We start from the raw sequence: 25,470 nt of genomic DNA, 5'->3' as shown, positions 1-25,470 counted from the left end.
CTTCCCTTCTCCACAAATCTGAGAGGTAAACTATCCCTTGCTCTCCTAATTTGGTCTTGTATCCACTTAATGTCTAAATCATAAACTCATTTTGACCTTATCTTGGTATAAGGTGTTAAGTGTTGGTCAATGCCTAATTTCTGCCATACTATTTTTCAGTTTTCCCAGAAATTTTTGTCAAATAGTGAGTTCTCATTCCAGAAGCTGGAATCTTTCTTTAGGTTTATCAAAAACTACATTAGTACAGTAAATGACTATTATGTGTTCTGAACCTAACCTATCCCACCAATCAACTACTCTATTTCTTAGCCAGTACAAAATGTTTTTGATGACTGCTGCTTTATATAATACATTTTTAGGTCTGGTACATCTAGGCCACCTTCCTTTGCTTTTTTTTTTTTTTCCTTATTAATTCCATTGAAATTCTTGATCTTGTGTTCTTCCAGATGAATCTTAAAAATTATTTTTTCTAGCACTATAATTTTCTGGCAGTTTGGTATAGCACTGAATAAGTAGGTTAATTTGGGTAGAATTGTCAGTTTTATTATATTAGCTTGACCTACCCATAAGTACATGACATTCTTCTAATTGATTAGCTCTAACTTTATTTGTGTAAAAAGTGTTTTGTAATTGTGTTCATATAGTTCCTGGATTTGCCTGGGCAAGTAGACTCTCAAATATTTTATATTTATTTACAGTTATTTTAAAAGGGAGTTCTGTACTTCTTGCTGCTCAACTTTGTTGGTAACATATAGAAATACTTACAATTTGGGTTTACGCCTGCAACTTTGCTATAGTTGTTGTTTTGAGTAATTTTTTTATTTCCATCTCTAGGATTCTCAAAGTACACCATCATATCATCTACATATCACCATTTTATTTCCGCATTACCTACCTGATCGCCTTCAATTTCTTTTTCTTCTCTTACTGCTAAAGCTAACATTTCTAGTACAATATTGAATAGCAGTAGTGATAATGGACAACCTTGTTTCACCCCGATCTTACTGAGAAGGCTGTTAGTCTATTCCTATTATATATAATGCTTACTGAAGGTTTTAGATAGGCATGACTTATCATTTTAAGGAAAACTTCATTTATTCTTATGCTCTCAAGTGTTTCTGTAATATGTTTTAAAAAGTAATAGGGAGGGGGAGTGGGGGAAGGAGGGGAAAAATCAGAACAGAAGTGAGTGCAAGGGATAATGTAAAAAATTACCCTGGCATGGGTTCTGTCAATAAAAAGTTATAATTATTTAAAAAAAAAAAAAAGCAATAGGGAAACACTAGAGTGTATGGAGTTAGAAAAGAAATATGGTCTGAAATGTAGCTAAGAAAAATGATTTGTGGTTGGGCAGAAGATGGATTGGAAGGAAAAGAGACTTGAGACAAGAGGCCACCTCCATAATTCAGCAGAGAGCTATGGTCCAGTGGCAAGGAATAAAAAGATGGGATCAGATATGAGAGATGTTGCAGGTGCAGAAATAGCAAGTTGATTGGGGCAAATGCAGAGTCAAGAATGACATAATCTAGGGGGACTAAAAGAATGGTTGTGCCTTCAACCAAATATGAAAATTTGCAAGAGGGCTATGTTTGGTGGGAAAGATAACATTTAGGTTTGGACATACTGAATTTGAGATGGATCAGGGATATCTAGTTTGAAATATCCAATAAGCAAGTTGGTGATGTGGAACTGACACAAAGGAATGAAACAAAGACAGCATGGAAAGATTTAGGAATCTGCAAATTATTATCTAGAAAGAGATGATGATTAAACCCATTGGAGCTGATGAGGTCACCAAAGAAATCAGAGTAGAAAGGAAAGAAAACAGAGCCTCAAAAGACACCATCATACATTAGAAGCTTGATAAATGCTGAATTAAACTGTCTATAATTTCAATACATGTGATCATAGATACCTTGAAAATATCAATGAAAAAGATTTTTATTTTAAAGGAATTACTTTTTATCCACAGAAATAGAAGTCCCATTAATTCCTATCAGTACAATAATCATAACTAAAACATTTTTTAAAATAAGTTTTTGAGATTTTCTTTCTTTTATCACTATAAATCTCCCAAGTACCCTTCTCCCTTCTCACCCCTGATCTATCCCATTAAAATAAGTAATTTTTTTTAAAGAGGGAAAAAAGCTACCATAACTGATCAATCAATACACTGAAAACTCCAAAAAACATGTTTTGTAATTGTGAGAAATACTTGTGGATATCCCACCTCCATGAAGGAATGGAAAATTTTCTGATAGTCATTTGAGCTTCGTTTGCCCTTTATATTTGTTACATTAACTTTTGATTTTGGAGAGGAGTGGCTCTTTCCATTTCCATTGTTATAGTTACAGTGCACATTGTTTTCTTGGCTCTGCTTACTTCACTCTGCACCAGTTCATGTGGAACTTTCCAAGTTTCTCTGTACACCATTTCTTACAGCACAGTAATATTCCATTAGATTCATGTTTCCCAATTTGCTTAGCCATTCCTCAATAGATGGGTTTCTATTTTGTTTGTAATTCTTGTTATCACAAAATGTGTTGCTATAAATACTTTGGAGCACACTGAGGCTTTCTTCTTATTAAGGACTTTCTTAGGCTAAAAGCCTACTAATAGAGCTGGTTTTCTAGTTCAAAAAAAACTTGGATATTTTAGACATTTACTTACATAATTCTTAACTTCTTTCTAAAAATGGCTGTATTATTTTCACAATACCAACAATGTATGATGTTTTTAAAATAATTGATTAGTGTGCCTATCCTTTCACAACTGCTCCAACACTGACCCATTTTGGGGGGTTATTTTTGCTAGTATGTAGGGCATGAGGTGAAACCACAGTATTGTTCTGATGTGTACTTCTCTTATTATTAATTATTTGGAGCATTCTTTCATGTGATTGTGAATATTTGCAATTCTTTTGAGAAGTGTTTGTTCATATCGCTTATTTATTTTGGAATGGCTATTAGTCATATTCATTTATTGATTGTTTATATATCTTGGATAACAAACCCTTAGAAAATTTTGCTATAAAGGGTTTTGCTCATTTGACTACTTCTCTTCTTAATCTAGATGCATTTTCATTTTTAATTAATCAGATATCTATTTTATCTTCTGTAATTGCCTCTATCTCTTGTTTAATTAAGAATACATTACCAACCATAGCTGTGAGAAGCATATGATCTATTTCTCTTCTAACTTTTTTATAGTATGATCTTTAATATTAACATCATGTGTCTGTTTATAATGCATTTTGGAATATGACATAAAGTGTTGGCCTAACCCTAATTTCTGCCAGATTGCTTTGAAGTTTTCCCAGCATTTTTTTTTTTAAATCAAGTAAGGAGTTTTTCTCTAGATAATTATACCTAAAACATTTTTAAACACACAGACACAGATACAGACACAATGTATGGGATGTGTATATGTGTTTAAAAATGACATTGAGATTTTCCTTCTAAATAAGGTAATATATAGAACGCAGCTACCATACCTTTCCTGGTCTTTACAGAGTTATCTAAAATGTTTACCTTTGTAGGAAAAATAGAATATTCATTTTGAATTTATTCTGCTTCTGAATAGGAAAAAAAGAAAGGTTCCATTATCCAGGATCACTTTTTAGTCAGTAACAAAAACTTTTGATGACTTTGCTTATAGGAAGAATGCCCCTAGGTGGTCAGAGGAAATTCAGACTGAAGCCAACAACTCATACTTGGTCCAAAATAAATTTTACTTCCAGCTTAAAGTCAAACATGCTAAGTTGCTACTGTATAAAACATTTTTTACTTTTCAATTTTTAATCTCATCTTATGCTTCTTTCACAATAGTATACAAAAATTAATTTATAAAGGTCTTTAAAATGTGTTTGTTCATACAGCAAAACCTGCTAATGGAACAGAAATGGTAAAATTACGAATTACTAAAAACTAGTCATTTTCATACAAATTTTAAAGCATAACAGTGTCATGGTAGAATGTAAGGAATTCTGTTTTTCCTTTCCAAAGCAGACAATTCAAGATAGTAAGTTAAGGAGTACTGAGAACAGGCAATTTCAAAAAACATGGAGCTAAAAGGAGAAAAATGTAAATGTTATCATTCTCTAGCAATAACTCACATACAAGTGGCAGATCAAAAATATCCTGAAGGCTCTGCTAAACTAAAATAAATATTTTTTCAATTCTGAGTCTGTTTGTTTTGTTTTGTTTTTTAAGAAAGTTTATTACTAATTTTAGAGAACCCCACAATGAGACAACCAAATGATAAACAAAAAGCATATGTATGTATAGTGGGAAAGAAGAAGAAATGATGGTTTTTGATCCACCCAGAACAACGAAATGTATAAGTCAATATATATTCACACATATTGTATCCCCTAAGACATCACCTTCAGGAAACTACATGTTCTGAGAGAATGAGGAACATTTCACATTTTCTCTGTATCCATAGCACCCCACATGCCATACTGCCCATACTTTAGAGCCTTAATAGATAAATGTTGAATTCCGCTGTCAACAATTCCAATATAAGCAAAGTTACCTTAAAAGTAAAGAAATATTACTCAGTCAAAAAGCAATTATTAAGCACTTACTGTGAAACAGACACAAATAGTCCCTTACTTCAAGACCCTCACATTCTAATAAGAAATACCTATACAAATAACTGTGTATCTACATAAAGGGTAAAATAAAATGTAAGTAGTCTCAGAAAGACGACATTAGTACTAAGTAGGGTCAAGAAAAGATTCTTATAGAAAATGGGATTTTAATCTAAATATGGAAAAAAAAAATCCAAGGAAGATAGCAGGCAGAGGCAGAAAACAAAAGTGTTCCAGACATAGGAACACTCAAGGAAATGGCTCAAAGTCAGGCTATGGAGTGCTTTGTGTAAAAAACCTGAAGGAAGCCAGTATCACTTAGAGTATTTAAAAATTGGAAAGACAATGAGGACCAAGTTAGAAAGGCTTTAAATGTTAAGCAGAAGATTTTACATTTGGTCATGAAAGTAATAATAAAGTAGTGTTTATTAAGCAAGAAAGAACGACAAGTGACCAGACCTGCATTTTAGGAAGACCACTTTGATATCTGAATAGAAAAGTGACTGGAGTTCAGAGAGACTTGAAGCAGAAAGACCAACTAGAAGGCTATTCATGAAGGGATAAGGGTTTGCATCAGGGTGGTACCAGTGTCAGAGGAGAGAATGACAAAGATTGTGATAAAGGCCTCATTTCTAAAATATTAGAGAATTGACTCAAATTTATAAAAAATCAAGCCATTCTCCAATTGATAAATTATCAAAGGATATGAACAGACAATTTTCAAATGAAGAAATTAAAACTATTTGTAGTGATATGAAAAGGGACTCTAAAGCACTATTGATCAGAGAAATGCAAATTAACACAACTCTGAGATACACACCTGTCAGATTGGCTAAGATGACAGGAAAAGACCAGGACAAATGTTGGAGGGGATGCAGTAAAACTGGGACTCTAACACATTGTTGGTGGAACTGTGAACGGATCCAACCATTCTGGAGAACAGTTTGGAACTGTGCTCAAAAAGTTATCAGATTGTGCACACCCTTTGACCCAGCAGTGTTTCTACTAGGCTTATATCCCAAAGAGATCTTATAGGAAGCAAAGGGACCCACATGTGCAAAAATGTTTGTGGCAACCCTTTTTGTAGTGGCAAGAAACTGGAACCTGAGTGGATGCCCATCATTAGAGAATGGCTGAATAAGTTATGGTATATGAATGTTATAGAATATTATTGTTTTGTAAGAAATGACCAGCAGGAGCATTTCAGAGAGTCCTGGAAAGACTTACATAAATTAATGCTGAGTGAAGTGAGCAGAACTAGGAGATTATTGTACATAGCAACAACAAGATTATACAATGATCAACTCTGATGGACATGGCTCTCTGCAACAATGAGATGATTCAGACCAGTTCCAATGATCTTGTGATGAAGAGAGCCATCTACACCCAGAGAGAGGACCATGAGAACTGAGTGTCGTTGCTTTGTTGTTGCTTGCTTGCATTTTATTCACCTTCTTCTCCTTTCCTTTTTTTTTTTAAACTGGTTTGATTGTGATTTTTCTTGTGCAGCAATGTATATGATTTATGCAATTATACAATAATTGTATAAATATGTGTATATATATTGGATTTAACATATATTTCTACCATGTTTAACATATATTGGACTCCTTGCCATCTAGGGGAGGGCGTGGGGGAAAGGAGAGAAAATTGGAACACAAAGTTTTGCAAGGGCTGGGCTATTGTCCATGCATATGTTTTGAAAGTAAAAAGCTTTAATAAATAAAAAAGGAGATAATGAGCCAGATATGAGTGATATAAAAATAGAATCATTAGATTCTGCTGATTATTTGGTTATGGAGACAGAAAAATTGAAGATTTGAGGCTGCTCTCTATGCTGAGTCTGAAGTAGGGAAGTTAAGAAGAGGGGAAGGTTTAGAATGAAAAGTAAAGAATTCAGTTTTGAATATAATGAATTTAAGGTATTTATTGGACATCTAATTTGAGATGTAAAAAGTAGTTAGAGATGCAAGTCTGGAGAAGTTAGAACTTTATAAACAGATCGACACGAATATCATTATTAGTGTATGGCAAGAAATGATGGTGTGATCATTTCAATAGAAACCATCATTTCAATAGAAGCAAGGAAAGATCCATCTCAATTGATGCAAAGTGAAGTTAAGTAGAGCCAAGAAAATAATATACACATGTACTACAATAAGTTAAATGGAATGTAAGAACTACAGATCAAATTATCAAAAGTGAAATCAACAAATAAAAATCATGTAGGACTTAAATGAAGAAATATGCCTACCCATTCATGGAGGTAGACAGTCCAAAAGTGTTCCTCATTGCACATGTTTTTGAACTTTTTCAATATATCAATCATCTATACTAATTCCTCCAAAAAATATTACTTGTTATATGGGATTGTCCTCTGAGATTGGAAGGCAGGAGGCCTGGAGAGCAAAACTTGGAATAACTGTGCTGATATAAGACCAGCAACAATAGTTTATTTAAAAAAAAAAAAAAAAAGAACATATCTGTAACCAAAAATTAATTTTTATACTCATCTCTTCTACTGCAGATTTTAATAATTAAGATAGGGAAATAAATAAGGTCATTTTAGGTCAAAGGGACCTGAAATACAGAAAAATTAAAACATGAGGTATGTAATAGAAAATAAGGTACTTCCCCTCAAAGAGTTTGTATTTCTTGATCTCTAAAATGAGAAGGATGATCTAGATGATCTCTTAAGCCTCTTCATATTCTATAATAGTGTGACTATTTTAATATATTACTGGTAGAAGATACTTCTTTGGTTTTCTTCAAAACAAACACACAATTTATTTTATAAATAGAAAATATTAACTCAAAATAAGAAAAATTCAAAGTTGGTCTAACTCCACCACCATAACCCTCCTCTCCCACTTCAGACACCCTCAAATGTTATATTTTAAAGATGAGGAAACTGAAGAAAATGGAGGTTATGGAACCAGTAGCAGAAACAGGAGTAGAGCCCTGTTCCACTGAATCCTAGTCCTGATTATGTATTTCATTTTGGTCTAGATTTGGCTCTTTAATGGAGAGGGTTATGCCATCCAAGTAATGAAGCAACTGTGGGATTGAAAAAGCCAGAGAAATGATCAGGCTTTTACCCCCCACTTTGGGCAAGTAGAGTGTTCTAATCACTTAGCACCATCTAGTGGATAAAGAACTCATTGGGAGGGAAGTTAAATTGATAACTCTAAGGCTCCTTATTTTAAAAAAAAATTAATTTTCCTAGATACATAATTAGTATCTAACTTACTTAGCTAATATCTGTTAAAAATTTTAAAAGATGCCAGAATTAAATAAAAGAAAATGAAAGAAAAACTGACAATATCATATTTACACTATAATACAAGCAAAAAAAATTATCTTTCAGTTTAAGCTTAAAAAAGTAATCATTTTGCTAGAATTGCAAGTTTCTCTAAAAACAATCTTTAAGCAGATGATGTACACAAACTTCACAAAGGTTGATAATTATACAGTATTTTGATAATTTGGGACTTTTTCAATAAGAGCTAATTTTCCTCGTATCAAAAAAGGCATTTTAAAAATCACAGATAAAATATAAATTTTTACAAAACTTCTATTTTGGTAAAGCCATTTTCAAATTTGGTCTTCAAGAATATAGAGTGCAAGAGTACACATAAATCATCAGAAAATGAAAGACTATATTCATTTACATGCTTCAACTAGCAAATTCGATGTTAACTATCAAGTAAAGCAAAAATAAATTTCATCACCTCTATCTCAACTCCAGTCACTTGATACTATGGCATTTCCCTATGGGAAAGTATTTTGGTTGGAAGGATGAGGAGAAAGAAATAGCGTATTTCATAAGCCTCAAAAATAATAAAACCAAAATTAATTCCCTTAAACAGGCGCTTGACGAATCAAATTCTAATTCTAAATATGCATTCACTTTTTAGTTAGTTTTAATAATTTACTTTATTTTGAAATTTCTGTGTTCTGAAAAAACAGCATGATGAGATGACAAGTTATTTTCTTCAAAGCAAAATCAACCAAAGTATGTTTTTTAATATCCCTCAAAATACATCTTAAGATAGGAAATGAAAGGTTCTGAATATATTTAATAATTATTCCCCATTCTGCAATTAAGAAAGAAAATTTGTTTTGTTTTGTTTTTTAAGTAAGAATCTATGGCTAGACAAGTTATTTTCTTCAAAGCAAAATCAACCAAAGTATGTTTTTTAATATCCCTCAAAATACATCTTAAGATAGGAAATGAAAGATTCTGAATATATTTAATAATTATTCCCCATTCTGCAATTAAGAAAAAAAATCTGTTTTGTTTTGTTTTTTAAGTAAGAATCTATGGCTAGAAAAACACACAGGAAAAATTATTAACAAAATGTAAAATTAAATCCTTTTTAGAGTTTTAGAGAAATTATATAGTATTACTACTTTAGAATAAAAGATATAAAAAGTCAAAAGAAAATGGTATTGTAAACTGTGTCAAGGCACAAAAAAATTTATTCAGGATGGAAAATTATTTTTATATTTAAAAAGGAAATATATGCCTAGTTGAATTTTTTTTTAAAGGAACAAACTACAGCGTGTAAAATTTAACATGGACAAGGAAATTGAAGAAAACTGACAAACAGAAGGCTAAGCTGATCAAAAAATTAAACGTGAAGAATAATTTTGTCCCCCAAAAAATGTAACTGACGATAACAAAAACATTTTATAATAGCAAAAACTATATAGTAAACTGTACAGAAAGATATTTCATCCAGGATTGAGTAAAACATTTTCACAATTATAAAGAGACTATACATACAGATTACAGAATAAATGTACATCATACGCCTTTTCATTACTTCATTTCCAAAACTTTCAATAACTTCTAAACTATGTAAAATTTTATATTAACAGAAAGTGTAGGAAGAGCTGGTCCTGAATTTACCAGTTCCTTCTATTAATAAGTGCTGTGTACACTGCCACAGTATACATTAATGCTATATTATTACTAGGGCTTTAATTAATATTTTTTAGAGTGATGTCAATTTTTTATTCAAATTCAAGAGTTATTATAGCAAGAAATGGAGAAATGTGACATAAAAGAAAACTATAAAAAAGTAAATTTTATAGAAGTAAATAAATCACAAATATTTGATACCTTTAGGGAGATTTAGAAGAATGAATAAATGAAAAGGACACTAATACTTATGTGTTGAGAGCCACAGAGAGTGGGAGAACTCTGGGTGAGGTACAAGACCCTTCATCCCAGAAGGAACCTACTGACAACGTCTGGTTCATCTCCCCATCTCCCCTAAGGGCTCTCGGCCTTCCTGTAAAGTCAGGGGGCATTGACAACTTGTATTGTGATTGAAGCAGAGTAATACCAGGTGGAAGAGGGACACCAGGTGGTAAACTCCTACAATAGCAAATAGTTTATGTGGTCCCACGTGTGCCGTATATACTAGGCGCATGCCTAGTGATTTTTTTTTTTTTTTTTTTTTTACATATAAGGGTAGGAGGGTATAAAAAGGAAAAGTCCTTGGATTAAAAGGACTCCGTTTTTCCACCATTCTCAGAAGTCCCACCTCATCAATTCTCCATTAAGATGGTATATTTTAATCTAGAGCCCCCCTAGCATGGGGGCTCTAGAAAGCAACAGTACGTTTTGTCACCTCAACTTGGGGGCTCTAAAAAGCAGGATACAACACTTAGGAAATAAGATCTCTCTAACTACAACACCAGAGTTACATCAAAAACTGTCTCTGATTAACCAAAATAAGAAAGAAAAAAAGGATGAAAATGCTAAATCCTTCCTGACAACTAAGAAAGAAGTCCTTAGTTTGCTGTGAGGGCCCTTTTCAGGTACCCAACTCTGGTGTTTACCTTCACCCAAATCTCACCTGTAGCTCCAAGAAGCTGCAGGACACACAGCAGCCACACCCTGGTAAATCAGTTCAGCCACACCAAGGTGAGGGCAACTAACTGGCTTCAAACCCGTCAGCAAGTGAGTGTTAACAAGTTCAGTCTATCCCCTAGCATATAAAGACTTGTTCCAAAAGCCGGGGAGGGAACAGAACCAAGTGCAGTGTATCTCTTAAAGCTTGGTGAGGCAGACCCCATGGTTGTCTTGGTTTCTGTTCTACCACCGGACTCCAAATGAATCAAGCTTGGAGTCAGGCAGACGACTTGTGCAACTCTGCTTCACTTAAATCCAATTCAAGACAACACCCATAATGTCACTAGTCCTATTCAAAAAAGGATGAACAATAAGCAACAACAGAAAGTAAACACTGCAAAACTAGAGACATGAGAAGGCACTATGGATGGAAATGTTGCAAATATTGTCAGATTCGGGTGTTTGTTGTAAATCATTTTGTTTCTATTCCTCCTCTTTTCTTTTTTCTTTTTTGATGGAATGTTTCCCTAGAATCTGCTTCTGACTTCACTGTTCACCTGAAAAGCTTTCTCCAAAGTTACCCCTGATCTCTTCACTGACACATCTCAGGCCTTTTCCTAACTAAGCCTGATTCTTCCTGACATCTAGCTTGCAGAAGGTGAAGAAATCTGCTTATCAGAGGAGAAATGAAGGTGTCATTCAAAAGATGGTAGAGAAAGGTAAAATCAACAGAACTTGGAAAAAAATTAGGTAAGAGAAGCAAGAATGGAATGTGGAAAATGACACCTCCTGGGTGAGTTTGAGTGATTACGAGGGCAGAAGGGCCCTCTGAATTGAGAGGAAAGTTCATTCAGAAGGATTTTGGGAACGAAATTCTGCTTTGAATATATTGAACTTAATATGTCTATAGAACATTCAGTTCGAAAAAGTGTAAACAGGCAGTTGAAGATGCGATTTATTGCTTTACCCAAAAAAAAAAAAATTATAAAGTTTACTTTTTTAAAAAAAATTTTTGGTGTCCCATTTCTCAATTTCTTGCTATAGTAACTCTTGAATTTGAATTAAAAGTTAACTTCAGGTAATGTCTGCTGCATAAACAGAACTGAAAATGATCAGCAGAGGGATGAAATTTGACTGCCTAGGAATTAATGAGATCACCAAGTGATACAGTACAGAAGAAGAAAAGGAAAACCGCTGGGGGGATGCTCCCCATTAGCTGATGTGACTTCAACAACTAGACTAGAGAGGTAAAAAAGTTAAAAGAAAGGAACTAGAGGCCTTAATATTAGAAAACTTTCTCAAGAAGTTTAGACCAAAATGGGAGGTTAGAGATGACACAATAACCAATGGGAAAGGACAGACCAAGCAAGAAGTTTTTGATGATAGTGAAGGACATGGCATGTTTGTTGCCAGACCTTAGGATGAAACAAAAGACATGAAACAGTGATAATGAAAGAGAGGGCAATGTCTTGGAGAAGACAGGATAGAATGGAAATAGTTTTGCATGCAGAAGGATTTGCCTTGACAAAATAAAGAGATACATCTTCATGTAAGATGGGTGAAGGAAGAGATAGTTGGAAAAGGCATCAGAATGAAGTGAGATGAAGAAGAAGGAAGGAAAGGGATCTGTTGGCAAATGGCCTTAATTTTTTGAGTGAAGTATGAGACAAGATTTTCAGCTGAGTGAGTAAAACAGAAATAAACGAGATTTTACAAAGGAAACTGAAAACGCTTGTAAAAGCTATTGTGTCCAACAAGATGGTGAGTTAATTAAGGAGGTAACATGGATTGCCTTGATAAAGTGAGGGTCCTATTGAAATAATACAACATAAAGTTAAGTAAACTTAGTACAGTTTCCAGATTTTTTCCAGCTTCATTCAGCAATTCATATATAGGAGTAAAGAAAGCAGAGAGCAGAATCAATACAACACTGAAGCTTGGCAGGGCAAAATACGATAAAGAAGCAAAGACTTGAATAAAAAGGCTAAATCAATTACAAATTAATTTTAATGCAAAATTATCAAATATAATATTAGCACAGAAACTATAGCAACATCTTAACAAGATTATATATTATGATCAAGCTGGATTACATCAGAAATGCAGTGTGATTCAAAATCAGAAAAACTCTAAACTAATAGATTCTTACAGATTTTAAAAAATTAGTTACATGATCTATCAGTAATAAGGGCTTTTCAAAAAAAGATACCATATTATGTGAAAGTATCAAAAAGAATAAATGGCAATCGTTATTTATTATATATTTCTAAGACCACAACCTATAATATATGCAATAGAGAAACACAAAGATCTTTCTAAAAGACTGAAGTTAAAACAAAAATGTACACAATTATTAATTTTATTGGATTCAGTTCTAGAAATACTATCTATAGGAGGAAGACAAGGAAAAGAAAATGAGCATAGTTAAAAAGGAAATAAAATCATTTTAAACAGATATAATGATCTTCTTAAGATAACTCTAGAATTTACTATAATAAAAAAGCAAGATGTAATATAACCAATGAAAATCATTAGTTTTGGGTACATTAGCACCAAAATCCAGCAGGAAAATAGATATATACAAAAGTTCTCTTCAAATAACTCAAGAACATACAAAATAGCTATGAGTCCACTTACAAAATCACATAGGAATTATAGATCTGCAATTGTAAAAGACCCTTTTAAAAAATAAAGACAGACTTAAACAAGGCAGACATTAATTGTTCATGATTGTATTGTGCCTACACAACAAAAATGACAATCATTGAGCACTTATTAAATCCCTACCATGTATTAGTCACTACAGATACAAGCACAAAAGAATAAACAATCCTTATTTGTATTGATCTTATAGTGTGATGAGGAAATTAACAATTACATCATTAACAAGTACATAAATATAAATATATACAAAGAAGGAAATTACAGGACAGTCTGAGGAGGGGCTAGCAAGTAAAGTAATCAAATGTTCATACAAAAGATGTCACCAGCTATAACTTAAATGAAGAGAAGGATTCTGTAAAACAAAGATAAAGAGAAATTATTTTATAATTTCTGCAAACAGGGCAAACAGGGAGAGGGGAGAGGAATTGTAAATGAGATCTTATCTATTATATCACATAGGCTGCTCACTAAGCATGTACCCAAAGAGATTTTTTCAAAAAGAGAGAAAGTTTTAACCAATGTATATATATAAAAAAATCAACAGCAGTATTTTATTGTTATAGCAAAATCACACAAGCAAAGTGGAAAATGGTCCAACAAATTATGATATATAAATATAATTCAATTTATTGGCCATAAAAATGACAACAGATTCAAAACAATCTGGGGGTGGGGAGGAGAGGTTGTAAGAACTGAGTAAAGTAAAACTAGGAAAAGAATGTATACAATGACTTCATCATTGTAAAGGAAAACAACTTTGAAAGACAAGAACTACAATGCATGCACTGATAGATATGATTAACCAGGCTACTATAGTCAGCATGACCTCATCCTAGAAATGACTTCATATATATTTTGGATTCGAATTTCGTATATTTCATGAATAGAATATAAATTCCTTAAAAGCAGGAACTGTTTTACTTTTCTTGCTCAGGCCATAGCCTAGTACAGTGCACATAGTAGCTACTTAATAAATGTTTGCTAAAGGGGCAGGTATCTCCTAGAATGGGACAGCTGTGTGGGGCCAAGGTGCATAGAGTACTAGGCCCTGACTGGAGAAAATATTGTCCCGAGTCTAAATCTGGCCTCTGAACAGCTGTGTGACTCTGGGCAAGTCCCTTGAGTCCATTTGCCTCAGTTTCTTCACCTTTAAGATGAACTCCCAGTATCTTTGCCAAGAAAACCCCAAATGGAGTCACAAAGAGTTCACACAACTGAAGTCACTGAACAAACAACTCCTAAGAATGGGAAATCTCTAAATGGTTCTGAACTGGACAAGGGGTAGTTTTCTCCACAAGAGAATAAATCTAAGACTGTTGGTGCAGAAGCCTCCAGCCCTGGTTAATTAAACCATTTTAAATCAGATGGTTCTTAAGTTGTATTCTGCTTATATACATTTTATAAAAGATATCATAATTCCTATATGAATTAAAATCAAAATGCAAAAATTTAAATACATTTTAGGAACTATTTGGTTCTTGATGTGATGTTTTATACTATTACAGTAACTTAAAATGTAGACTTGAAAAGGACATGACTTGCCTCAAAAAGTTTCAATGTAATTTGTAAAACAAGCTCCATTCATTCACCCTCAGCCCCTGCATATAACACTGAACATCTTAGCAAACTTCTAAAAATGACCACATATGGATACTGTTTGGAGAGTAAGCATTAGAAAGGTAACAATTTTACTTCAAGGCTCAGGAATTCATGTCTTCAGAAAGTTCTGCATGTTTCTGTGCCTGAAAAATGTAAACTCTAGTGTAAGACATAACCTTTCCTACTTTTCCTAAAGAACTGGCTGAATAATTACCTTTCATTGGCCAAAGAGTGTTACCAGCTGCTGATACCCAACTCCCCACAATGTAGGGCCGGGGGCCATGGATCATTCACATTGTCTGGCATTTTCCTTCTTACTTCTACCCAAGGCAAACACCATTTCAGACATAAGTAACATAACCTCCCCAAAGGGTTTACTGTGTGAACTTGAGGCTGCTGGCTCCCTTCACATGGACAATATAATTTTCTTTTAAAGACCACTCCACAAACAACTATCTCTTGAATCCATATTTAAATTGGATTTTAAATGATGTAACCACCACCCCATTTCTTCTGATACAACTCTCACTATAATTAAGTGAAAAGTAGGTGGGGAATAGATGTATTAGAAAAGTTTACATAAAATGATATTCAAAACAATATCAATTTTCAAATGATAACACTGGAATAATAACTATGAACTCAAAATAATAAATTAAAACAGATTAAGAAAATATAAAAAATAAGGAATAAGTCAGAACAATCTTGCTGTTTGCTTCCTAATATTTCTAGCTTAGGAATATGGTGTATTATAAAGACAAAGAACTAAGTCAGGAAAACTGGCTATAGTTTGGGCCATTAGCTATTTGTAAACTGAGAGAAGTAAGGCTTGTTTCCTAATCTAATCATCATTTGAATTCTGATTATGTATAAAATAATCTTCTCTAGAGAAAAAAGGACAGATGCAAGAGATGTAAAGAAGGTAAAATCCATGAGGTCTTGTAAATCACTGAATGTAGGGATGTGATGAGGGATAATGAAGATTAAAACAAGGACAAATGAAAAGATGGCAATATTCTCAAAAAGAAAAAGATTTAGCTAAAAGATGGCATAATCAGAGAAAAATAACAAACTAAGGATATAAGGAAGATAATGAACTATTTTAAAATACAGTGAGTTTGAGATGACATTGTTCAGTCTAGTTAGAGATCTCCACACACAGTTGGTAACATGAAACTAAAGTTCAGGAGAAAAATTAAAGATGGCCAAGTATAGGGAACAAACTAGATTGAAAGGGAATGATGAGCGAGCAGTAAATGAGAAAAAAATGAGCTAATATGAATAACACTTTTTAGGTATTTCATGATAAAGAGAGACAATGACTCAAAGGAAAGAAAGATATGGTTGAGTAAAAAGGGCTTTTTGGTTTGTTTTGTTTTTTAAAATAGGAAAGAAGTAGTTGGTAGTGTTTACAGGCCAAAAGGTAGTATTTAAGTAGAAACTCAAACTCACAAAAACAAAGGGAATGATCAATAGTAGATGAGAAAAGATGGGACCAATAACACAAATGAAAGGTTGGTCAACAAGATAAGACAGTGTAAGAAATTGGAGTAAGAAAGGAAAAAAAAAAGGGGGTGGGGTGGGGAGAGAAGGGGAGGAGATGTAGAATGACTGATACATGTACAAGGATAAGAGAAATGGCTTCTATTTTTAATCAGGGAAGAATGAACAAAAAGCCATATAGTAATAAGGGTACAACTGAAATGATACTACAGGATCTGGCATGGGCATTTTGTTGTTTGGCTACTGCTACATGCTCCTGTTCCGCCAGAAACAGGGAGTTTCTGAATTCCCAAAGATTTTTGTGCACCCAAACTCCCTTTGTTGGGAAATTAATTCACTCAGCTGGAGAACTTGCCTGAGTTGGAGATGGCCTTGATTAGAGCGTGAGTAAAGCCTCAGCTCTCTACAGCTAAGCTGAACTCAAACTCTCAGACCATGTTTCATCCTATCTAGCCATCCATTGGGAATAGATAGCAGAAGTTTGAGAGGTTTTTTGCCATCTATTTTGCCACCAGAATAATCCCTTACCCAAAAGGGTTTTTCAGTTCTAGCTCAGAGAATAATAATTGAAGCAATATTACCATTCTACTGAAAAAAGATGCGAAAATTCACTGTTTTATGGCTCCATTAAAAATCTCAGTAACTACCTGCATCAAAGCTTCCTTCCTTGAGCATCATATCATAGTATATTTTAATTAAAAGTAAATATAAGCAGGAACTCAGATTAGTTTTTATTTTTTAAATACTTACTTATTATACTTTTATTCCTGATAGCTGTACACTTGGGACATACACACACAAAACCCCACAAAAAACAAACCTATTTCATAGTTCAAGTCAATAAATATTTATTAACTTAGGGATCATTCTAGGGGAGGAGGGAAGAAGAAAGGGAGAAAAGAAGAGAGGAGAGAGAGAGAGAGAGAGAGAGAGAGAGAGAGAGAGAGAGAGAGAGAGAGAGAGAAGAAGAGAAGAGAAGAGAAGAGAAGAGAAGAGAAGAGAAGAGAAGAGAAGAGAAGAGAAGAGAAGAGAAGAGAAGAGAAGAGAAGAGAAGAGAAGAGAAGAGAAGAGAAGAGAAGAGAAGGAGAAAGAGAGAAAGAGAAAGAGAAAAAGAGAAAGAGAGAAAGAGAAAGAGAGAAAGAGAAAGAGAGAGAGAGAGAGAGGGGGGGGGGGAGGGAGAGAGGAGAGGGAGAGGGAGAGAGGAGAGGGAAAGGGAGGGAGAGAGAGGAGAGGAGAGAGAGGATATGAATGTTCTTAAAGGGCTTTTTAACAGTCTATAAGGAAACAATTGTTATAAAATTGGGGAACATTAGTGAAATTTTAATTTGTCTGAAAAAGCTCTTAGGACTACAGTGGACTCAAGGTCAATATTAGTCACCAATATCATATGGCAGCCAAAAAACTAATGTGATTTCCGGGTATTTTAAGAAATGCATAGCTTCCAGGAATAAAGAAGTTATTTCCTCATAGTATTCTGTGCCTGGTCAAAAGAGTATTGTGTCCAACTCTGAGCTCCACTGCAAAGAAAGGCAACTGGGTAGGTAACAGTACTTGAATTCACATATGAAGACTGATTATAGGAAAAGTTTGACTGAATTAGAAAAAGACTCAAGAGGCACATGATAACTGTCTTCAACTATTTGAAAGGATGTGGATGTTGAAGGGATTTAGACTTGCTATGTTTGGACTTAAGAGGAAAGAATTAGGAGCATTCCACTTAAATCATAAAAATCAAATATAAGTTTGATGTAAAGAGCAGCTTCCCCAAGAAGCAAAACTAACCATAAGTGGAATGGACCACCTTAGAAATAACAGATTCCCCTTCATTTTAAGTTTTAAAGCAAAAACTAAATGGCCACTTATCACTTAGACTTTAATGGGAATTCTTTTTTGGTTATGGGTTAGATTAAATGAATGCTCTCCAACTCTAAAATTTTGTATGAATTTATATGTGTGGCCAATGACTCAGAATAACTACAAGCCATCACAATTTTAATAAATACATAAATATTTAATAAGATCTTGCAAAAGGAATAATAGTCTGTGACACTGTGTATCCTGACTTTTTAGTTTGGAAAATGAAGTCATAGTTAGCATAAAACATTTTAATTAAAATAAAAATGTACCTATTTGTTAATGTTTTGTGCTCTGAAGGACAATTACCAAAGTAGATAAATTTGAACACGTTTCACTACAATGTTTAATTGCTACATGAGTTCTAAATCTTTTTATGTCATGGACCTCTTTGACAGACCAGTTGACAATTTTCTTATTCTACTGCTTCCTTCTAAGAATAATATTTTGTTGCCTAAATTAATAAGTAAATGAGAGAATAAATTTTATTTGAAGGTTAATGACAATAGAATCAAATGTTTTTCCCACTCAAGTTCACAGAACCTCTGAATTACGGACGCAAGGTAAAAATTCCTGCTAAAGGTAGAAATTATTTGTCTTTCACATTAACAATAGGCAATTATTAAGATTGGGGAGGCCCCAGCTTATTTCCCCTGTTCTGTTTCCTTGTCCAATCCCACAAGAACAAAAGGTAACAGAAGATTCAATTAACATTCTTCTTATTCAGGGTATTGCTACTCTACCAACCAGCTGAGGCTTGAGGAAGGGAAAGGAAGAAATAAAATAGAGATTCTTTGTTAAGACAGCCCAAGACTGAAAATAGTCAAGATACTGAGATAATCTCTTGCTTTGTACACCATCCTGAAATACATATTAGGAAAATAAATTTTTCTCTGATACATTCAAAGTTTAGCAAAAACTTTCTACTGCTGGGTGTTTGTAATATTTAAACATTCAATTTGACCAATTTGGTGAATTCCCATTCATTCTCTTTTTCCCTTTTAAATTAATCAAAATCTACAACCCAGAGTTGCATCATTCTAAAAAAAAACTTTTAGAATACATGCTTTTGTTTATACTGCTGTCATTTTCTATCACATACTCCTCCCACGCCCATAAAATGTTCTTTTATGAAAAAAAGATATTTATACACAACAAAATAACACATTGATCATATGTAACAGCATAATTTTCATTCTGCATTATAGTTAGCCCATCACTTCTTTCATCAAAGGACAGAATTCTCTCTCATCAAGTCTTCTAGAGTCAAGATTAGTCACAAATCCTGAATTAGTACTGTTTCTCTTTATGCTTTGTGATAATGATATATTTATAAGGATGACCTATGTCAACAAGTAAAATACTATGTTTGAAAGGATGTTTCCAGAAGAATATTAAAAACTATTCCAAAGAAGCTATTCAACCAGGCAATTCCAGGATTTAACTCCAAGCAAATTCAAAGCTAGCTGTGGCTCCAGAGAAATTAAGATAATCTCTGTATGACTAACAATTTCTGAATACTCCATGATAATACTTAAAATTTAACTATAGGCCCACATGTATCTAAGCATTTTTTCAGGTCCCAGGTAAATACTTTGGGGATTCAAAGAGTATTATCATTACTTAATACCAAATACCTAGATAAAAGTAAAGAAACAAGACAAAACTAATTATTAAATTTCTCTTCAAACTTGTGGGAAAGCATGTTCTATATAAAGCTAAAAAAAAAAAAAAATACTGCTGAAACTTGAATATTCCTTTTAACAAGATAATAAAATTTAAGCAAAAAAGAAGTTTACTTTCACCTATACACTTGGAAAGTTGAAGGAAAGCAGTTCAATGTTTTATTAAAGGCAAGAAAGAAACTCAAATTCTAAATAGTTGGTTCTCTCTGATATTTTAATATTATGAGAAGCAAAGAAACTAAAGTGAATAAAAAGCACACATTAGAGTCAGGAAGAATTAGTTTTGAGTCCCACTGAACAAAATGAACAAAAAAATGTACTATGCATTTATTATGTATCAAGCTTTGTGCTAAAGACTACAGACATAAATACAAAATGCAAGACTTCTTGCCATCAAAGAGTTTATATTCTTACTAAGGAAACACTACCCATATGGGTAGTGGTAGCCAAGGAAGGATATTTGGGCTCTGCTAGTTACAAGGGTGAGTAGTGGAGCCATAGCACAAAAAACTGACATACCCTTTCTAGGAAAAATGATAGCTGATTTTTGTTCTTTAACTGGAAAACAGGGTAGGAAGGAGGAAACCCAATTTAGATATTGTGGCTGGAAAGTGTTATTTAGAGGATAGATCCATGAACTCCAAAACCTCCATTTAAGGAGAGAACCCAGGTCAGAACATCTCTTCATTTTTCACCTGGATGCACGATTTTGGGGAGCTTTCCAGTATGCCCAGGTTCTAGGTACCTTCCTTCCCCCAAACCCCACCCCTACTTTTTAGATTTCTTTTGTGTGCTGTCCTCTTCCATTAGATTGCAAGCTCCTTGTAGCCAAGAACTGTCTTTTTTAATATATATTGGTATGCCAAGACTTAGCACAGGTCCTGGAACATGGCAAGTACTTTAAGACTGTTTACTGATTAACTATTCAGTGAAAGGAAGCATTGTTAGTAATGGCCAACTGAAGCAACCACTCATCAGGGTCAGAGGAGGTCTCCAGCATGAAGTTCTACAAGTAAAAAGGATTAAGGAGTCCTCTGTAGCACTTTAAGACCACTATACTATGCATGGTACTAGAAGATCTGACTTCAACTCCCAGTTCTCCTGTTATTAACCACATGACACTATGAAAAAGTTTGCTTTCTCTTAGTACCTCAGTTTTCATATATATATATGTATGTAACATAGAGACAATGATACTTGTACTACCTGGCTTGCCAACTTAGTCCAAGAGTTACACATTTGTTTAACTAACTCTAAACTATTATGTAAAAATAAGCTAGTACTACTATATGGGTTCAAACTCTCACAATGTATAAAGTATTTCACTGGTGTTATAAGGTGCAATGAACATCTAAATCCCTAAATCAAAAAATACAGAAAATAAAAAATAGTTCCCTCTTCAGAGAGTATTTCACTGGTATTATAAGGTGCAATGAACATCTAAATCCCTAAATCAAAAAATACAGAAAATAAAAAATAGTTCCCACTCATTTGCTTTCTTCAGAGAAAGCATTTAATAAATGTTTGCAGAATAAATAGGAACAAATGAATGGGAATAATAAATGTGAACTGTATAAAAAAGAAAATTTAAGATAAAACTAAAGCTCATTCTTTTTCCTATGTAAAAAAAAATTTGCACAAACTTTGTTATTTTTTTAAAATACCTTTTCCCCCTCCCTCCCCTTACCCCAATCCTTCTTCTAGTAGACTTACTGAACCTTCTTCAATTACTAATTTCCAAGGTGAAATTTTGTCTATGGTATCTATGTTTCAGAGACTGATAATAACAATAGCAACTAACATTTATGTAGGGCTTGAAGATTTTCAAACCACTTTGAAAACAGTGCCTAATTTAATCATTACAAAACCCCTGTTAAGCAAGAGCTACTTTATTGTCATTTGAGAGATGAATAAATTGAGGCTGATATAGATCAAATAATTTGTCCATAGTTCAATTTCGGTGTGAGAGGCAGGATTTGAATCCAGGTCCTTCTGATTCCAAGTCAAACACACCCGCTACTAAATAATGCTACAGTAGTCATTAGTGGGGGGTAGGGGTAGAAGACATGTCAAAAGGTAGCAAACTAAATTTTCCTATTAGGAGTACTTAGGAGTACATCTCCAATCCACAGCCTAACCCAATTCCCATGAAGAGGCAAGTGGAACTATCAAATGCACAGAAATAAGCCAGGCCAGCCCAACTGGACTCCTTCATTCCTGACCCAATTTACTTTCGGAAAAGGACCCCCAACCTTAAACTCTTCCCTCATCTCATGCCTTCCAAGCTTCCTTGGCACTGGGGGAAGGAGAGAAGGAAGAAGAGGTTGGTGGTGGAGGCAGAAGCTATAAGTGCCCCCGCCCTCTGCAACCCAGAACTCAGGGCTACCCAGAGCCCAAGGGCCTACTCTACCGCCACCACCACCATGGTCACCTGGGCTTGCATCACTGCCCCTGCTGCTTCTCCTCCTGCGGAGCACACCAGCTGCTCCCTGCCCCTTTCAGCACTACTGTTTTGGGAGACAGGAGACCATACGCTCAGCTACCTTGTCCTCAGGAACACGAGCTCAGAATCATGGGCTCCAACCTGACAGTCCTACACATCATTCTCCTTCCCTGGGAAGGAATTTGACAAGTTTCAAAGCAGATAAGTGCTGAGGTACCCCTGTATAAACATTCTAGCATTACTTCAATAAGCTTATTTATTGTATTAGCATAGCTGAGAACATCTTAAAGCAGCATATTAGTTGTGAAATAACTGGCTATCTGTGCCTCTTCCTGATAACTAAGGATCCGATGAATAACATTTTTTTAGATAAATAAATCACAAAAAGTTAAAAATTTACCACTATATGAGAATTATCTTGTGGTAGTTTAACAATATTTTCACATATTCAAATTAAGATTAAGTCATGAAAATGTCAGGATAGAGCAAAAATCTTGAACTGGATCACTTCTAATTTCCAAATCAATATCTTCACTCACCACACAGGCATGAGTTCCAAAAAAAAGATGTTAACTGATTCCAAATGTAACTTTTTGAATAAAATATATTTTATTGTGTTGAAATATATTATGAAATGTATGTTATTATCCAGTATTAAAATAGGATCCTTGATAGCATACATTTTGGCAACCTAGTAGCTTGTTCCAATAATTTGAAGCTAGAACCAGCTAAAAGCTCATTTTTTGCAGACATTACTTTTTTTCTTTGTATAATTTAATAAATAGACCAGATAAAAGATAAACTTTATCTGATAGTAGAAGAAAATACTATTAAAAGATGGTATATGTCCTTATTTATTTAACATAGCAAGAAATTCTATTTGAAAGTAAATAAGCTACTTTCTATTTAAAACAGCTACATTTTCCAGATTTTGTTGTGCTGCCTTCACTACAACTGTAATTTTTTTAATTCAATGTTTAATGTATTTTTGTTGTTTTTTAAATGAAGAAGCAGAATGGCATCATGAATAAAGGATGGGACTTGAAACTATCGAGTTGAATTCTCATCCAGGCCCCCCCTCAGTAGTTATCTGACCATGGAAAGATCACTGAACTTCAGTGTCCTAGGCCACTTGCTCAGACTATAACTTGCAAGTTACTTGTGAGTATCATTAGGAGTTTTCACACTGGCAATGATTTATACCAATGATACCATGAATCTAGACCCAAAAAAGATGGTTTTTTTGGCACCATATATTCCACTAATGTTTTCCTTATAAAACTTATAAAAAGATTAATGTTTTCCTATTCTAATTTCTCTGACTTGGACCAGTAAGACTAATGTAAACCAAGACAATTACTGACCAAAAGTTTCACTTGTTAATAACATATTTTAATAGCTACCACAATCTAAAAATCTCTTTCCTACAGTAATTTTCTTGTTTTTAATGTTCTGAGATAATAAAACTGATACAAACACACACACACACACACACATATATATATGTATGTATATATACACACCTTGCCATTAAAGCATTTTACATATTATAGGCATAAGCATTATTTATTCTCTGTGCAAATTGCCACTGCTTGAAAAGCAAAAACAAAAAATTTTTTTTCAATTTACAAAACACAAAAAAACTGTGGTGAGAATTCTATCACAGATGGATAGTGAAGTTATTCATTTTCTGAGGTTATTCATTTTCAAGTGCTATTTCCAAATTCTAAACTTCTTCTATCAACTGACAACCATAACAAATTTTGCTGAATTATGTATAGATTCGGGTATTTCTGTGGCATGGATTACTACACCTCCTACAGAATCAACGGAGCCCTCTAAATTTGCCTTCAGCTTGAGTTAAAACTCTCTGAGAAAACTCAATTGATATTTCCAGAAGCATGGGTAGTACATTTTCCAGTAAGCTACTTGGTTTCCTTTTACTATTTTAAGCAGTTTGACCATTACCAGGATTGCTTTGCATACTTATGTGTCAAGGTTTGATTTCTGGTTCCTGATCATTTTCATGGCAAAAACACTTCAATGAAATCATCTCCCAAACTGATTTTATTCATATTAACTGCAATATGTTTTATACAAAATACCATTTTCAGTGGAGGAATGCCAGTAAAAGAAAGAGCTTACTAGAATTTCAGTTGATTTTGTTAAAGGAAATTATTTTAAATTAATGTGGCTACAGAACTGTTGCCATACTTGACCTCAGAAAATATATTCCTTCTAATTTTTGCTGTGAACATTTATTTATTTAAGCTAAACTCCAGCTCCTGAATGTTGACCATAAAGAAGTCTAAAATTTCCTGCTATTTCATACTCTTTTTCTAAACAAAGGCAAACATATGTTTGCTGCATTAGTATACACTGCCAAAACATCACTATTAAGTGAAATCATCTATGTATTTTTAGTGGAATCTTTAACAACTTCCACCCCTGTCAGAAACTTGGTGAGTTGAAACAAGGCTGTTTTGTTTTCAGGGAGCAACAATCTGATCGCTGGTTTACTAGATGGCGCTCAAAACATTTTTCCATATGCTCTTCTCAAAGAGAATCTGACTTCAGTGTGGTTTACCTTCACCAGTGAATGAAGGCTTTTTTCACCAAACATATCCCAGAGGAAGGTTAGGTCTTCCTGGCTGTCCACATGTGGCTGCAGCTGGGCTGGCAGTGCAGTCAGCATTTCATACAGACCTATAAAGTGAAAATAAAACACAAAATGTAATCTAAGGGTGATCTCATTAATTTTACTTCACAGGTCTGTGTAACTGGCTGCCTGAGGCATGTCATTCTAACTGGATAAGAAGTCTGAGCCATCAAGCAAAACATTTGTCTAAAGAAGCAGAGCAAGCATTTTGTTTTAAGTTCCTAAGAAGCCTGTAAAAATGCAATAGTTTTTACCCTTATTAGAACTGTCAAATTTCTCTAACCATTTCTATTTATGTAACCTTATAGAGAAAATGTATAAAGATCTTCAAAGAATTAAAAAGAAAAAAAGCATACATTCTTTTTCTTAATCACTATTACATTTCCCTTAATGTTAGCCAAAGAGTAAAATGAGTCATGAATAGGAAAAACTTCCTTAAAAGAACAGAAAATGGAAAGGTCCGTCTATTAAAAAGAGCTTGTGGTTTGCCTAAACAGTTCTTGCTAATACACTGCTTTTAAAAACATCAGTCTTATCTATAGTCCAAAATAAAGTTCCAAAAGGGAAAAAATACATGGCTCACCATTGTAAGAGTTGGCTCGC

General features: G+C 33.8%; 1 protein-coding gene across 7 annotated transcripts in view; it reads right to left on the bottom strand.

The window, feature by feature from the left end:
* MPP7 (membrane palmitoylated protein 7) overlaps positions 1-25,470 on the bottom strand; it is a 227,991-nt gene that overhangs the window by 123,494 nt on the left and 79,027 nt on the right. For 6 of the 7 annotated variants that reach the window (XM_031939802.1, XM_031939805.1, XM_031939799.1 and 3 more), the window contains one exon: positions 24,796-24,914. The exons of the other annotated variant lie outside the window; for it this stretch is intronic. In XM_031939802.1, coding sequence (XP_031795662.1) covers positions 24,796-24,914 — 119 coding nt within the window. The remainder of the gene's footprint in view (positions 1-24,795; positions 24,915-25,470) is intronic. 7 annotated transcript variants of the gene reach the window in all.

This window comes from Sarcophilus harrisii, chromosome 5 (genome assembly GCF_902635505.1).
Source record: "Sarcophilus harrisii chromosome 5, mSarHar1.11, whole genome shotgun sequence".
Classification (NCBI taxonomy): Eukaryota; Metazoa; Chordata; class Mammalia; order Dasyuromorphia; family Dasyuridae; genus Sarcophilus; species Sarcophilus harrisii.
Note: the sequence above shows the minus strand (reverse complement) of the source record. Positions and strands in the feature narration are given on the sequence as shown.